Source organism: Salvelinus fontinalis, unplaced genomic scaffold, assembly GCF_029448725.1.
Source record: "Salvelinus fontinalis isolate EN_2023a unplaced genomic scaffold, ASM2944872v1 scaffold_0065, whole genome shotgun sequence".
Taxonomy (NCBI): domain Eukaryota; kingdom Metazoa; phylum Chordata; class Actinopteri; order Salmoniformes; family Salmonidae; genus Salvelinus; species Salvelinus fontinalis.
In genome coordinates, this window is record NW_026600274.1 from 468,699 (window position 1) to 482,479 (window position 13,781).

Consider the following 13,781-nt stretch of genomic DNA (forward strand, 5'->3'; position numbering starts at 1 on the left):
GAGAAAAGGATCAACCAGTGTTGTTACTGCTGGAGAGAAAAGGATCAACCAGTGTTGTTACTGCTGGAGAGAAAATAGGTTTCTGGTCTGAATTGTATTTAATAAATAACAAAGGGCACTCACGTCAGCCATTCAAGGTGGGTGTATAGGCCTATACACTAAATGTAGCCTTCTGTTAGATATCAATTACATGGCTAACTATCAGTGGTATTAGGCTATATTTACAGTTAGCAATTTTGCTAACCACTTCCTCAGGTGATGGACTAGCCCCAAATGAATTAGTCTATGTGATATAATTCCCCCCTAAGAAATGTAGGAATATGAATCTCTATTGAAGAACAAAAAAATTAAATAATAATAACAGCAACAATAGTTAAATTGTCAAACCAAAAACGAATGTTAATCACTGAAAATCGAAAATCAAGTCGAAGCAAATGACACATTCTTTAAAGTTAGGAAAATCGTTGGCCTGCAATTGTTTTTAAAATTTTCATAGGCGAACAAATAGATTTTGCAAGCAGTAGGTATTTAGAATTAAAATGTGGAGTGGAGCTGCGCTAACCCAGGTCTCTCAAACTCATGCCTTAAACTAATGACTCATGAATATTTCGTGTCATAATTACAGTCAGTGTGATATCAATATTTATAAACTGGGTGGTTCGTGCCAAGAATGCTGATTGGCTGACAGCCGTGGTATATCAGACCGTAAACAATGGGTATGACAAAACATTTATTTTTACTGCCCTAATTACGTTGATTACCAGCTTACAATAAGGTACCTCAAGGGTTTGTGGTATATGGCCAATATACCACGGCTAAGGGCTGTATCCAGACACTCCGCTTTGCGTCGTGCATAAGAACAGCCCTTAGCCGTGGTATATTGGCAATATACCACACCCCCCCGTGCCTTACTGCTTAAATATATACTATACTGTAGATAGGGTGTTGCAATGTAGTCTACATCTTCGATTTAAAATTGACAGGACTAATGGTTGCTAGGGAGTTGTCTAGATAATCATTAAACAACTGAACAGTTAAACAGAAAACAGCTTCAGTTTTAATTTTTTAAAATTATAAATCGATGGTGGTGTTTATAAATGTTATTAACCCCCTTAAAAAATGAACTAGCATTTATTTAGTGGTCTCCATGAATCGTGGCCCCTCTGCAGTTCACAACACACCTCTGTAGTTGGAGACAACCACGTATCTGAATAAAGCAGAATGTTTTAAATAACAAAACAAACATCACAACCAATTTTACCCGTTATTTGTCATTTAGAATGAACTGGTCAAGGCAAAGATGGTGGATAAATGTTAGATGAACGACTCAAGCCGTTTACCATTGTCTACTTAAGTGGCTGGCTCTCCAATAGACACCAAATGCGAGTCTGGACTACTTAGTTCATTGACCTCCATTGAAACGGAAACATTTGGGAGTGGGATGTCTTGATTCAATCTCTGGTCAAGGAGCTAAGTTTGCGGTAAAATATTTCAAAACCCCAGAAATCAGGACACACCAGACCCAATACTTTGAGGAAGTCAGTTGTATAGTTCAATTCAGTCTCCCATATTCCCATCTGTTTTGTCTTTCCTTACCTCATCTGGTTCCAAATCCCTCGCTACATCTTGCCAACATAGAAGGGGGAGGGGCCAGGGGGACGTAGTAGGTAGGCGTTTGAGATGTCCTGAGTGCCAATATAGATATTCGTCCATATAGAGTGCACTAATGTTGACCAGAGCCCTGGTCAGAGCCCTATGGGCCCTGGTTCAAAAGTCTTGCACAAATTGTAGGGTATACTGGTCAAAATTAGTGCCCTCTATCGTGCAGAGTGTGCCATTTTGGACAGGCCGAGTCAAAGGCAGTGTTCCAGTACTTCAGGAAATGCTTCCTTCCAATCTATTTGCTTCAGTTGGTAACCAGAGTGATTCCTCACGAAACCCAGACAACAACAACAAAAAGACTGGGCGCAGACATCCATTCTAATTCTATTCCACGTTGGTTCAATGTAATTTTCATTGAAATGACGTGGGAACAACGTTTATTGAACCGGTGTGTGCCCAGTGGGATGGGTTTGGGGGATTGTAACAAAATGTAAATCATAGAGTGGTCATTTGGAGGAAGGATTGTTTACATATATTTGAGATTCATCTCTGAAAGCATAATTGAGAAATAACTGATCAAAGTTATTCAATTTTGGCCTTACCCAGGCCTAATTTAAAACTCCATGTTTCATCTGTAAGTGCTACAAAGCAAAAAATAAAGAAATAATGATTTGGCAATTTTTATATATATACACACACCACCGTTCAAAAGTTTGGGGTCACTTAGAAATGTCCTTGTTTTTGGCTGCCCTTCTAGGCAGTTGCAAAGAAAAAGCCATATCTCAGACTGGCCAATAAAAAGAAAAGATTAAGATGGGCAAAAGATCACAGACACTGGACAGAGGAACTCTGCCTAGAAGGCCAGCATCCCGGAGTCGCCTCTTCACTGTTGACGTTGAGACTGGTGTTTTGCGGGTACTATTTAATGAAGCTGCCAGTTGAGGACTTGTGAGGCGTCTGTTTCTAAAACTAGACACTCTAAGGTACTTGTCCTCTTGCTCAGTTGTGCATCGGGCCTCCCACTCCTCTTTCTATTCTGGTTAGGGCCAGTTTGTGCTGTTCTGTGAAGGGAGTAGTATACAGCGTTTTACGAGATCTTCAGTTTCTTGGCAATTTCTCACATGGATTAAGCTTCATTTCTCAGAACAAGAATAGACAAGAATGAGTTTAAGAAGAAAGTTCTTTGTTTCTGGTCATTTTGAGCCTGTAATCAAACCCATAAATGCTGATGCTCCAGATACTCAACTAGTCTAAAGAACGCCAGTTTTATTGCTTCTTTAATAAGCACAACCATTTTCAGCTGTGCTAACATAATTGCAAAAGGGTTTTCTAATGATCAATTAGCCTTTTATAAACTTGTATTAGGTAACACGAAGTGCCATTGGAACACAAGAGTGATGGTTGCTGATAATGGGCCTCTGTACGCCTACCTAGATATTCCATTAAAAATCTTTAATTAAAAAGTTTCCAGCTACAACAGTCATTTACAACATCAACAATGTCTACACTGTATTTCTGATCAATTTGATGTTATTTTAATGGACGAATAATGTGCTTTTCTTTTTTTTAAACAAGAACATTTCTAAGTGACCCCAAACTGTTGAAACGTAGTGTATATATATATTTATATAGTTGTACATAATATACTCTATAAGCATATCAAAGTTCCAGAGTGGAAGCTCTCCTAGTTTTAAAGTTAACCCCATTTTATGAAACAGGGGCCTCAGGGGCTCCCGAGTGGCTCAGTGGTCACTGCATCTCAGTGCAAGAAGAGTCATTGCAGTACTTGGTTCAAATCCAGGCTGCATCACATCTGGCTGTGATTGGGGGGAAAAAATGTAATATACACAGTGTACTAAACGCTCTATCCATGACAGACTGACCAGGTGAAAGCTATGATCCATTGTTGATGTCACTTGTTAAAGCCACTTTAAATCAGTGTAGATGAAGGGGAGGAGACGGGTTAAAGAAGGATTTTTAAGCCTTGAGACAATAGAGACATGTATGTGTGCCATTCAACTGGTGAATGGGCAAGACAAAATATTGAAGTGTCTTTGAACGGGGTATGGTAGTTAATAGGTGCCAGGCTACACCTATTGTCAAGAACTGCAACGCTTCTGGGTTTGTCATGCTCAACCGCTTCCTGAGTGTATCAAGAATGTTCCACCACCCAAAGGACATGCAGCCAACTGGACACAACTGGGAAGCATTGGAGTCAACATGGACCAGCATCCCTGTGGAACGCTTTCAACACCTTGTAGAGTCCATGCCCCAACGAACTGAGGATGTTCTGAGGGCAAAATGGGGTGCAACTCCATATTAGGAAGGTGTTAATTCTATGGATTATATTTTGTGAATTTCCCCCAAATGATGGTATTTTTCTGTCTGGGTATCGTAAGGAATCCCTCTATAAGGGATTGGACAGGTGATAAACCAGGTTACCATGGAGTCTGATGTGGGTAGGGATAAGGGACATGCTGATTGTGTGATAGGTAGGGATTAGGGAGTCTTGGGACAGAGACAGGCGGAGTTTGCCTGTGTGTCTCCTGATGTTTCTTCAGACTGCTCCACTGGGCAAAGGCTTTATCACACACGCGGCACTGGAACGGTTTCTCTCCTGTGTGGGTCCGCCGGTGGTTTTTCAAGACATTCCCGTCACGAAACCTCCTCCCGCAGTCAGGGCATTGGTACGGTTTCTCTCCAGTGTGGATTCGCAGATGAAGAGTGCAGTGGCTCTTACTTGTGAAGCTCTTGTCACAGTAAGTACAGCGGTAAGGCTTCTCACCAGCATGAATCCGGAGATGAAGTTTTAAACTCCCTGTCAGGGAGAAACTCTTCCCACACTGAGGGCAAAGGTAAGGCCTCTCTCCAGTGTGTTTCCTCTGGTGGACTAGTAAACTACCTTTAGTGGAGAAAGTCTTGTCGCACTGTGGGCAGTGGACTCTGCTTTTGTGGGTCTTCTGCAGGTGATCCTTTAGAAGAGCCTTGGTAGAGAACTTCTCCCCACAGTGGGGGCATGGAAGAGGGCCTTGGTGCATACGGACTGGACCCAGCGTCTCCCCCTTGTGGTTCTTCAGGTGGTGCTGCTTTAGCGAGATTGTATGACAAAACTTCATCCCGCACACCGAGCAGTGGTAAGGTGTCTCTCCCGTGTGAGTTCTCATGTGTCTCTGTAAGAGTCCAGATTGAGTAAAATCCTTACCGCAGCGAGGACAGACGTATGGTTTCTCTCCAGTATGGATTCTCAGGTGTCTTTTAAGACTGCCGGCCTCACTGAATCCCCTTCCACATTCAGAGCACACATGTGGTTTTTTCAGAGGATCATTTGGCGGATGCCGGGTTTGCATGTGTGATTCCAGTTTCGATGCACTTACGAAGCTCTTCATACAGTGAGCACAGCGGTGAGGGTGTTCTGTGTGAACAACTTCCCGGTGATGTACAAGGCTTATTTTTTCACGAAAATTCCTACCACATTGCGAGCAGTGGTAAGGTTTCTCACCTGTGTGAGTCCTGATGTGTCTCTGTAAGTTTCCAGAATCATTGTAGTCCTTCCCACAATGATGGCAAACATACGGTTTCTCCCCAGTATGAGTTCTCAGGTGTCTCTTAAGACTTCCGGCCTCACTGAATCCCTTTCCGCATGTAGAACACACGTGTGGTTTCTCTCCAGTCAAGTTCTCTCTGTATCTCTTCAGGTACTGTAAGTGTCGTTTTAGACTTCGTGCTGTGATAAAACTCTTCCCACAATGATCACAGATATGGGAGCCATCTCCTGAGAGGGGTTCCTTACGTTGCTTAGCATTAGGCGTGCTGCGAAGCTTCTCTCTTGTGTGTTTTCTCTGGTGTACTCTGCGTTTGCGTGAGGTACCGAAGCTCATCCCACAGTCGTCAGAGGAGCAATGGTAAGGTTTCTCTCCTGTAAGGACGCTCTTCACAATGACCTTCTCTCCTGGGTGAGTTTTTTTCATGTGTCTCCTTAAGTTTCCAGAATCACTCCAAGCCTTCCCACAATGATGGCAGACATACGGTTTCTCCCCAGTATGAGTTCTCAGGTGTCTCTTTAGACTTCCAGTCTCACTGAATCCCTTTCCGCATGTAGAGCACACGTGTGGTTTCTCTCCAGTCAAGTTCTCTCTGAATCTCTTCAGGTTCTGTATGTGTAGTTGTAGACTTCTTGCTGTGATAAAATTCTTCCCACAATGATCACAGATATGGGAGCTTGGACTGTCTCCTGAGAGGGTTTCATTGCGTTGTTCAGCAGACGAGCTGTGAGGATTCTCTCCTGTCTGAGCGGTCTTGTGTAGTATATGGCCACTCTGCCCCAGTATTTTCCTGCAGTCGACCAGCCGCACGGACACCCTCTTCAGACCCAGCAGTAATACGCTACTGGGAGAGGCACGACCAGGGGACTTCGGGAGGGCGGAGGGTGACGTGGGAAGCTTGTTCTGGAAATCATAAAAATAGAGACAGAACAAATCAGGGTGGGAAACACTCTCCACTCTCCTAAGTCTTTCCCTTGACTCCTCTCATCCTTAAAAAAACATTGGAGGATAAAGTCCAAGAGGAGAAACCTTGAATCTTTTCCTCCAATACATTTATAGAAGGAGGATAACACTGTTAAAACAGATTGGAGGATAAAGTCCAAGAGGAGAAACCTTGAATCTTTTCCTCCAATACATTTATAGGAGGAGGATAACACTGTGGCGCCGACAGACACGGTTGCCTTGTTTCTAGCTACTAGCCAACTTTGCAGTATTTTTTGGAGATGTAATTTCTGACATGTTGGAGGTGTTATTTCTGACATGTTGGAGGTGTTATTTCTGACATGTTGGAGGTGTTATTTCTGACATATTGGGGGTGTTATTTCTGACATATTGGAGGTGTTATTTCTGACATGTTGGAGGTGTTATTTCTGACATATTGGGGGTGTTATTTCTGACATGTTGGGGGTGTTATTTCTGACATGTTGGAGGTGTTATTTCTGACATGTTGGAGGTGTTATTTCTGACATATTGGGGGTGTTATTTCTGACATATTGGAGGTGTTATTTCTGACATATTGGGGGTGTTATTTCTGACATATTGGGGGTGTTATTTCTGACATACTGGAGGTGTTATTTCTGACATATTGGAGGTGTTATTTCTGACATTATTTGCTCAGAACGTTTCTTGTATTAATACCTACAGCTGAAAATAACTGACACTAAATCGGCGGTCACTCACCAGAAACTGGTCTATTCAACAACAACAAAAAACTCCTTAGTCTTTGCCGATGACAAACATACACATAACACGGTGCAGCCACCCCCACGCTTGAAAACTTGAAGAGTGATGTGTTGTATTGGATTAGTGATGTGTTGTGTTGGATTTGTCCCAAACATAACACTTTGTATTCAGGATATATCGTTAATTTTTTTTTGCACTATTAGCACCTTGTTGCAAACAGGAAGCATGTTTTGGAATATTTGTATTCTGCACTGGCTTCTTTCTTTTCACTCTGTCATTAAGGTTAGTATTGTGGAGTAACTACAATGTTGTTGATCCATCCTCAGTTTTCTCCTTTGACAGCCATTAAACTCTGTAACTGTTTAAAAGTCACCATTGTCCTCATGGTGAAATCTCAAAACGGTTTCCTTCCTCTTCGGCAACTGAGTTAGGAAGGACGCTTGTATCTTTGTAGTGACTGGGTGTATTAATACACCATCCAAAGTGTAATTAATTACTTCACCATGCTCAAAGGGATATTCAAATGTCTGCTTTTTTAAATTTTACCTCATCTACCAATAAGTGCCCTTAATTGGAAAACCTCCCTGGTCTTTGTGGTTGAACCTGTGTTTGAAATTCACTGCTCGACTGAGGGTCCTTACAGATAATTGTAAGTGTGGGCTACAGAGATGAGGTAGTCATTCAGAAATCATGTTAAACACTATTATTGAAAACGGAATGAGTCCATGCAACTTATTACGTGACTTGTGAAGCACATTTTTACTCCTGAACTTATTTAGTCTTTCCATAACAAAGGGGTTGAATACGTATCGACTCAAGACATTTCAGCTTTGTCTCAAGGCTTACATCGTTCTTTAAGCTGTCTCTTACCCTTCATCTACACTGATTGAAGTGGATTTAACAAAGGATCATAGGTTTCACCTGGTCAGTCTGTCATGGAAAGAGCAGGTGTTCTTAATGTTTTGTATACTCAGTGTATTGTGTACAGTAACAGTCAAAAGTTTGGACACACCTACTCATTCAAGGGTTTTTCTTTAAAAAAAAAAACTATTTTCTACAATGTAGAATAATAGTGAAGACATCAAAATTATGAAATAACACATGGAATCTTGTAGTAACCAAAAAAAGTGTTTCACAAATCAAAATATATTTTAGATTCTTCAAAGTACCACCCTTTGCCTTGATGACAGCTTTGCACACTCTTGGCATTCTCTCAACCAGCTTCATGAGGTAGTCACCTGGAATGGATTTGAATCAACAGGTAGGTGTGCCTTGTTAAAAGTTAATTTGTGGAATTTCTTTCCTTCTTAATGCGTTTGAGCCAATCAGTTGTGTTGTGACAAGGTAGGGGTGGTATACAGAAGATAGCCCTATTTGGTAAAAGACCAAGTCCATATTATGGCAAGAACAGCTCAAATAAGCAAAGAGAAAACAACAGTCCATCATTACTTTAAAACATGAAGGTTAGTCAATCCGTAAAATTTCAAAAATGTTGAAAGTTTCTTCAAGTGCAGTCGTAAAAACCATCAAGAGCTATGATGAAACTGGCTCTCATGAGGACTGCCACAGGAAAGGAAGACCCAGAGTCACCACTGCTGCAGAGGATGTGTTCATTAGAGTTACCAGCCTCAGAAATTGCAGCCCAAATAAATGATTCACAGAGTTCAAGTAACAGACACATCTCAACATCAACTGTTCAAAGGAGACTGCGTGAATACGGCCTTCATGGTTGAATTGCTGCAAAGAAACCACTACTAAAGGACACCAATAATAAGAAGAGACTTGCTTGGGCCAAGAAACACGAGCAATGGACATTAGACCGGTAAAAATCTGTCCTTTGGTCTGATTAGTCCAAATGTTTTATTTGTGGTTCCAACCGCTGTGTCTTTGTGAGACGCAGATTAGGTGAACGGATGATCTCTGCATGTGTGGTTCCCACGTGAAGCATGGAGGAGGAGGTGTGATGGTGCTTTTCTGGCGAAACTGTCTGTGATTTATTTAGAATTCAAGGCACACTTAACCAGCATGGCTGCCACAGCATTCTGCAGCGATACGCCATCCCATCTGGTTGGCGCTTAGTGGGACTATCATTTGATTTTCAACAGGACAATGACCCAACACACCTCCAGGCTGTGTAAGGGGTATTTTACCAAGAAGGAGAGTGATGGGGTGCTGCATCAAATGACCTGGCCTCCACAATCACCCGACCTCAACCCAATTGAGATGTTTTGGGATGAGTTGGACCGCAGAGTGAAGGAAAAGCAGCCCAAAAGTGCTCAGCATATGTGGAAACTCTTCAAGACTGTTGGAAAAGCATTCCAGGTGACGCTGGTTGAGAGAATGCCAAGCGTGTGCAAAGCTGTCATCAAGGCAAAAGGTGGCTACTTTGAAGAATCTAAAATATAATTTGATTTGTTTAACACTTTTTTGGTTACTACATGATTCCATATGTGGTATTTCATAGTTTTGATGTCTACACTATTATTCTACAGTGTAGGAGAAATAGCACAAATAAAGAAAAACGCTTGAATGAGAAGGTGTCGTAGCTTTGACTGGTACTGTATGTATGCATTTTTACACACACACACACACACACACACACACACACACACACACACACACACACACACACACATCAAATTTCTGCCTCTGACATCGCACATTCTGATATTTCCTAATTATTTTTCATATATTATTACTGTTGGAACACAAGTATTTCGCTGCACCTGCGATAATATCTGAACATTTGTGTTTCGCGACCAACAAACTGATTTGAGGACAAGGAATCAAGGATGAGATGTATCAAGGAAAGACTGAAACACACATTTTCTGACTGGAAAAATAAATACTCATGTGTCTTACTCTCTGCTCTGGAGTGTGCCTCTCCGGATCTGCCTCTGCCTCCAGCCCATCGCTAGCCAACCAATACTTGTCCTCCATGTCCAATTCTTCATCGCAGTCTGCAGCGTCATCATCGGATTGGCTGGAACTCAAGTGTTCCGCCTTCAGTCCATTGCTAGGCAACCAATCGCTGTCCTCCTTGTCGCATTCTTCGTCACAGTCTACAGCATCATCGGACTGGCTGGGACTCATTGGTGCACCACTAGCATCCTCCAGTATCCTTCTGATGTCGTCTTTCAGTTGGACTAACCAAGACATTCCCTGCTCCTCTGATTTCATTGACTCTGTATTGTCCCACATTTCCTCCATGATTTTACGTCTTAATAAGCGATGATTCATCCCTTTAATTTCCGATCCATCTTTGCCATGACGTTCACACAGGTAACGTAAATTGTCCACGGTTAAAGTGAATAAACTCTGTTCAATTTCATCAATCAACGTTTCCTTCTCTGAACTGAGCGGATTCATATTGTCCTGCTCGTGTGGCAACAACGACAATGCAGTCAATGGCAGGACTTTAGAGTACCTGTAAAAAAAGATTTATACATCAAAACACTCATCTGTAATTTCATGTCATTATTAGCTGATATTTAAAGGAATAGTTCAGGATTTTGGCAATGAGTTTCTTTACTTCCCCAGAGTTAAACAGACTTGTGGAGACCATGTTTATGGTCCTGCGTCCAGTATGGAATAAGTTAGAGGTATAGTTTTGCGAGCCAATGCTAATTAGCCAACGCTAACTTGCAGTAGCGCAATGACGAAGTCTACAGAAACAGCTAGCAGTCTCCTTAGACTTCCAGTCATTTCTTATGATCGAACACAGGCAGGCTTTCATTGTTTTCAAATATGGAGCCTATTTGACTGACAAACCTTAGCTTATTTAACCTTTATTTTACATACGTCAGTTAAGAACAAATTCTTATTTACAATGACGTCCTAGTAACAGTTGAATCAACCGGTTTATCCTCATTAGCTGTTGATAACCGTTGATAACAGCTTCATAGCAGGAGATTCTGCTATTTCTTAGCGATACTTTCCTCCTGCTCTCTTACATGCTGACCGGACACCTGCATCCTCTTTCACCTTTATTTAACTGGGCAAGTCAGTTAAGAACAAATTCTTATTTACAATGACGGCCTACTGGGGAACAGTGGGTTAACTGACTTGTTCAGGGGCAGAACGACAGTTTTTGACCTTGTCAGCTCGGGGATTCGATCCAGCAACCTTTCAGTTACAAGTCCAACGCTCTAACCACGAGCCTACCTGCCAATCCTCATTGGTTGTTAGGAGCATATACCCACGTGGGTGATTGAGATAAACTTAGGTCCACACTCCGGTAGGTTGTAGCAATGCTGTAAAGTTGGTTGCCAACCACCATATAAAGTCCAAAGAAGAAAAAGAAGCCTTTAGGAAGGAGAAAGGGATTCAGTTTTATCTGTGGCTTAATTGGCAGAGTTGAGGACCTTGTGCATTTCAGGTAAAATAACAACCCAATGTTTATATCCCAGGACAAATTAGCTAGCAACAGCAAGCTAGCTAACTCAAATGCCATAAATGTCTAAAATGCTTTTCGACCTGTCCCCAAATTAATATAATTGGTTCAGAGTTTGTTTTCATATTTCAACCTGCGTGTCCTGATCGTGTCTGGTGTAGGGGTACAAAATCAACAAGCGCGAGTCCTGTTTGGTCAGCATGGGAGAGGCACCATTGTCTTATAAGCATACTGTCCAGTTGCTGGGCTAATGTTTGAATTTTGAAAACACTTAGTTATTACATTTAATATTTTGCTCCAAGAAGTAATCCAACAATGTAAACTTGGCCATCTTGTCTATTCCTCATCTCTCATTGATCGGAGTCGGGTGAGAGTACGCTTGATTGGTGGACAAACGTCACTTTGAATGACACTCACCTGGCTCGATCAATGAGAGCAGATCAGAAATAGAAAAGATGGCGGTGAACACATTTATGGAGCAAAACATGTATTTAATAACGGGAGCATTTTATGAATTCAATCGTTCCCGCTGCAACTGGACACAAACATTTAAGAGAATGGTGCCTCTCCTAATCGAGAACGATGAAAGTATCGCCAAGAAAAGGTTGGCGGATAAATCTCCTGCTATGGCTATGCAGCTGCCTGAGATCAACGTTTATCACAGCTGATGAGGATAAACCGTTTGATTCCATTAACTATCACTTTGGGACAACATCGGGAGTCTGTATTGGTTGCGTCATTCTGGTGGTTGGCAACAGAAAATAACGTACCACAATATAGCCATCTTCACAAAATAAAAACGTTTTCTGTCAACAAAGGCATATGCATGTATAAGCTCTAGGAACTATTTACCGAAAGTAAAGTGAAATGTGACCCTCGCTATCAAATGAACGCCTGTATCCCATTTTTGTCAGAACATCACCATGTTCCTGTTGAGTTAGACAGTTGGTTGTCATTAGACCACGCACGTCCTACCACTGTCTACAGAGCAGGAATATGGTGCGGTTCGGACAACGTTTTGGATTCAGACGTTTATTGGATAGTGAGGATCACATTTCAATTTACGTCTGGTAAATGGAGTTCCTAGAGACTATACATATGCTTTTGTGTAGCCAGCTATATTGTGGTAGGGTTATTTTCCGTCGCCAGCCACCAGAACTACTAACGTTATATGCACAACTCAGGGAGTCCAACCAATACAGACCCCCGATGTTGTGTCCCAAAGCTACATTATACCATGCATTTTGTTGGAACCACTATATGCACAAAAGTATTTTCTGGCAATTTAACCGTTAATTTTCCCAGCATTGCTCCGCGTAGACGCGAGAAAAATAGAATCTGACGCTCGCAGCCCGTCTTTTCTCATTCTGTATTATATTTCCATCGTGAGCACGCTCATTCACGTGTTTAGAAAACACTTAACGTATGATTTGGCCTTTTTTAAAGGTCTATATAAACCGTTCTGATATAGGTAACGTTCGAACAAATACGTTACAACAGCTAACGTTAACTAGCTAGATTAGCTAGCGATCCATGTGGAGCTAGCTACAAAGCGATTATAATTTGGCTAGATGCGCATTTATGATCTACCTTGATGCTTTTAATCAACTTTAATCATATCGTATGTGTTCTCATGTTTACCTTTTGACCAAAGATGGTTTAGATTGTCTTGCTTTCAACTCAGCCTGTTTTGATGGCAGCAGTTTGATGCCGTCATTTCCGGTATGGGAAGGAAGCCTTCTTCTGAGGTTTATTGGCAGACTTGAATGTCTATTCGCCTACCTACTGTACAGGGTAGTGAACGACATAAAAATACAAATAATTTGCAGGGGGGTGGAGGAAAAGACATCATATGCTACACAAGGGGTCATCAACTCTTAGCCAACGAGGTTTGGAGCCTGTTGGTTTGCTGTTCTACCTGATAATTGCACACCTGGTGTCCCAGGTCTAAATCAGTCCCTCATTAGAGGGGCACAATGAAAAAAGTATACCATACAAAAATAGACCCATTAAAAACCACATCCAGTCATAGTCCAGGGTGGAACATTCTTCGACAGGATTCCTAAGACCCAAAGAGCGTCCAGCTGCACTTACAATGATGCCAATTGTCTCTGATTTCTTCTCCGTTTGTGCTGTGCAGTTTATGACCATTGCAATAAATTATACAGTCCACCTTTTTAACATGAAATATATCAGGATCCCTTGGTTGCCGAGAAACATTCACTGGTGTAGGCTCTACTACCATTGCGTCTTCAACGCCACTCGATCCTTCCACTTTCCTTGTTCACCACGGTAACCCACTCGTTCTCACTCTCTGTGTTCTCATCTTCACCCGACCCACCATTAGTTTTAAACAGAACATCGGTTTCCCCCATCTTCCTTCAGTGGAAGCTCTACTCTACTCTGTGACAGAGTGAGTTACGCATTCTACTCTGTGACAGAGTGAGTTACGCATTCTACTCTGTGACAGAATGAGTTATGCATTCTACTCTGTGACAGAATGAGTTGTGCATTCTACTCTGTGACAGAATGAGTTGTGCATTCTACTCTGTGACAGAATG

General features: G+C 41.9%; 1 protein-coding gene across 1 annotated transcript; it reads right to left on the reverse strand.

Annotated features, from left to right (window-relative positions):
• Positions 1 to 1,978: 1,978 nt before the first annotated feature.
• Positions 1,979 to 12,957, reverse strand: LOC129842789 (zinc finger protein 345-like). The gene is made up of 3 exons (XM_055911443.1): positions 12,862 to 12,957; positions 9,690 to 10,254; positions 1,979 to 6,047 (listed from the first exon to the last, which is right to left on the reverse strand). Exons 2-3 carry the CDS (start codon positions 10,194 to 10,196, stop codon positions 4,041 to 4,043), a joined length of 2,514 nt encoding a protein of 837 aa, XP_055767418.1. The 5' UTR covers positions 10,197 to 10,254; positions 12,862 to 12,957; the 3' UTR covers positions 1,979 to 4,040.
• Between the last annotated feature and the right edge of the window lie 824 nt (positions 12,958 to 13,781).

Excerpts from the sequence above, each read along its gene's own strand:
- LOC129842789 (XM_055911443.1), bottom strand. The coding sequence starts at position 10,196 with ATGAATCCGCTCAGTTCAGAGAAGGAAACGTTGATTGATGAAATTGAA. Across the intron at positions 6,048-9,689 it reads GGCACACTCCAGAGCAGAGA|AACAAGCTTCCCACGTCACC; the intron begins GTAAGACACATG and ends TATGATTTCCAG.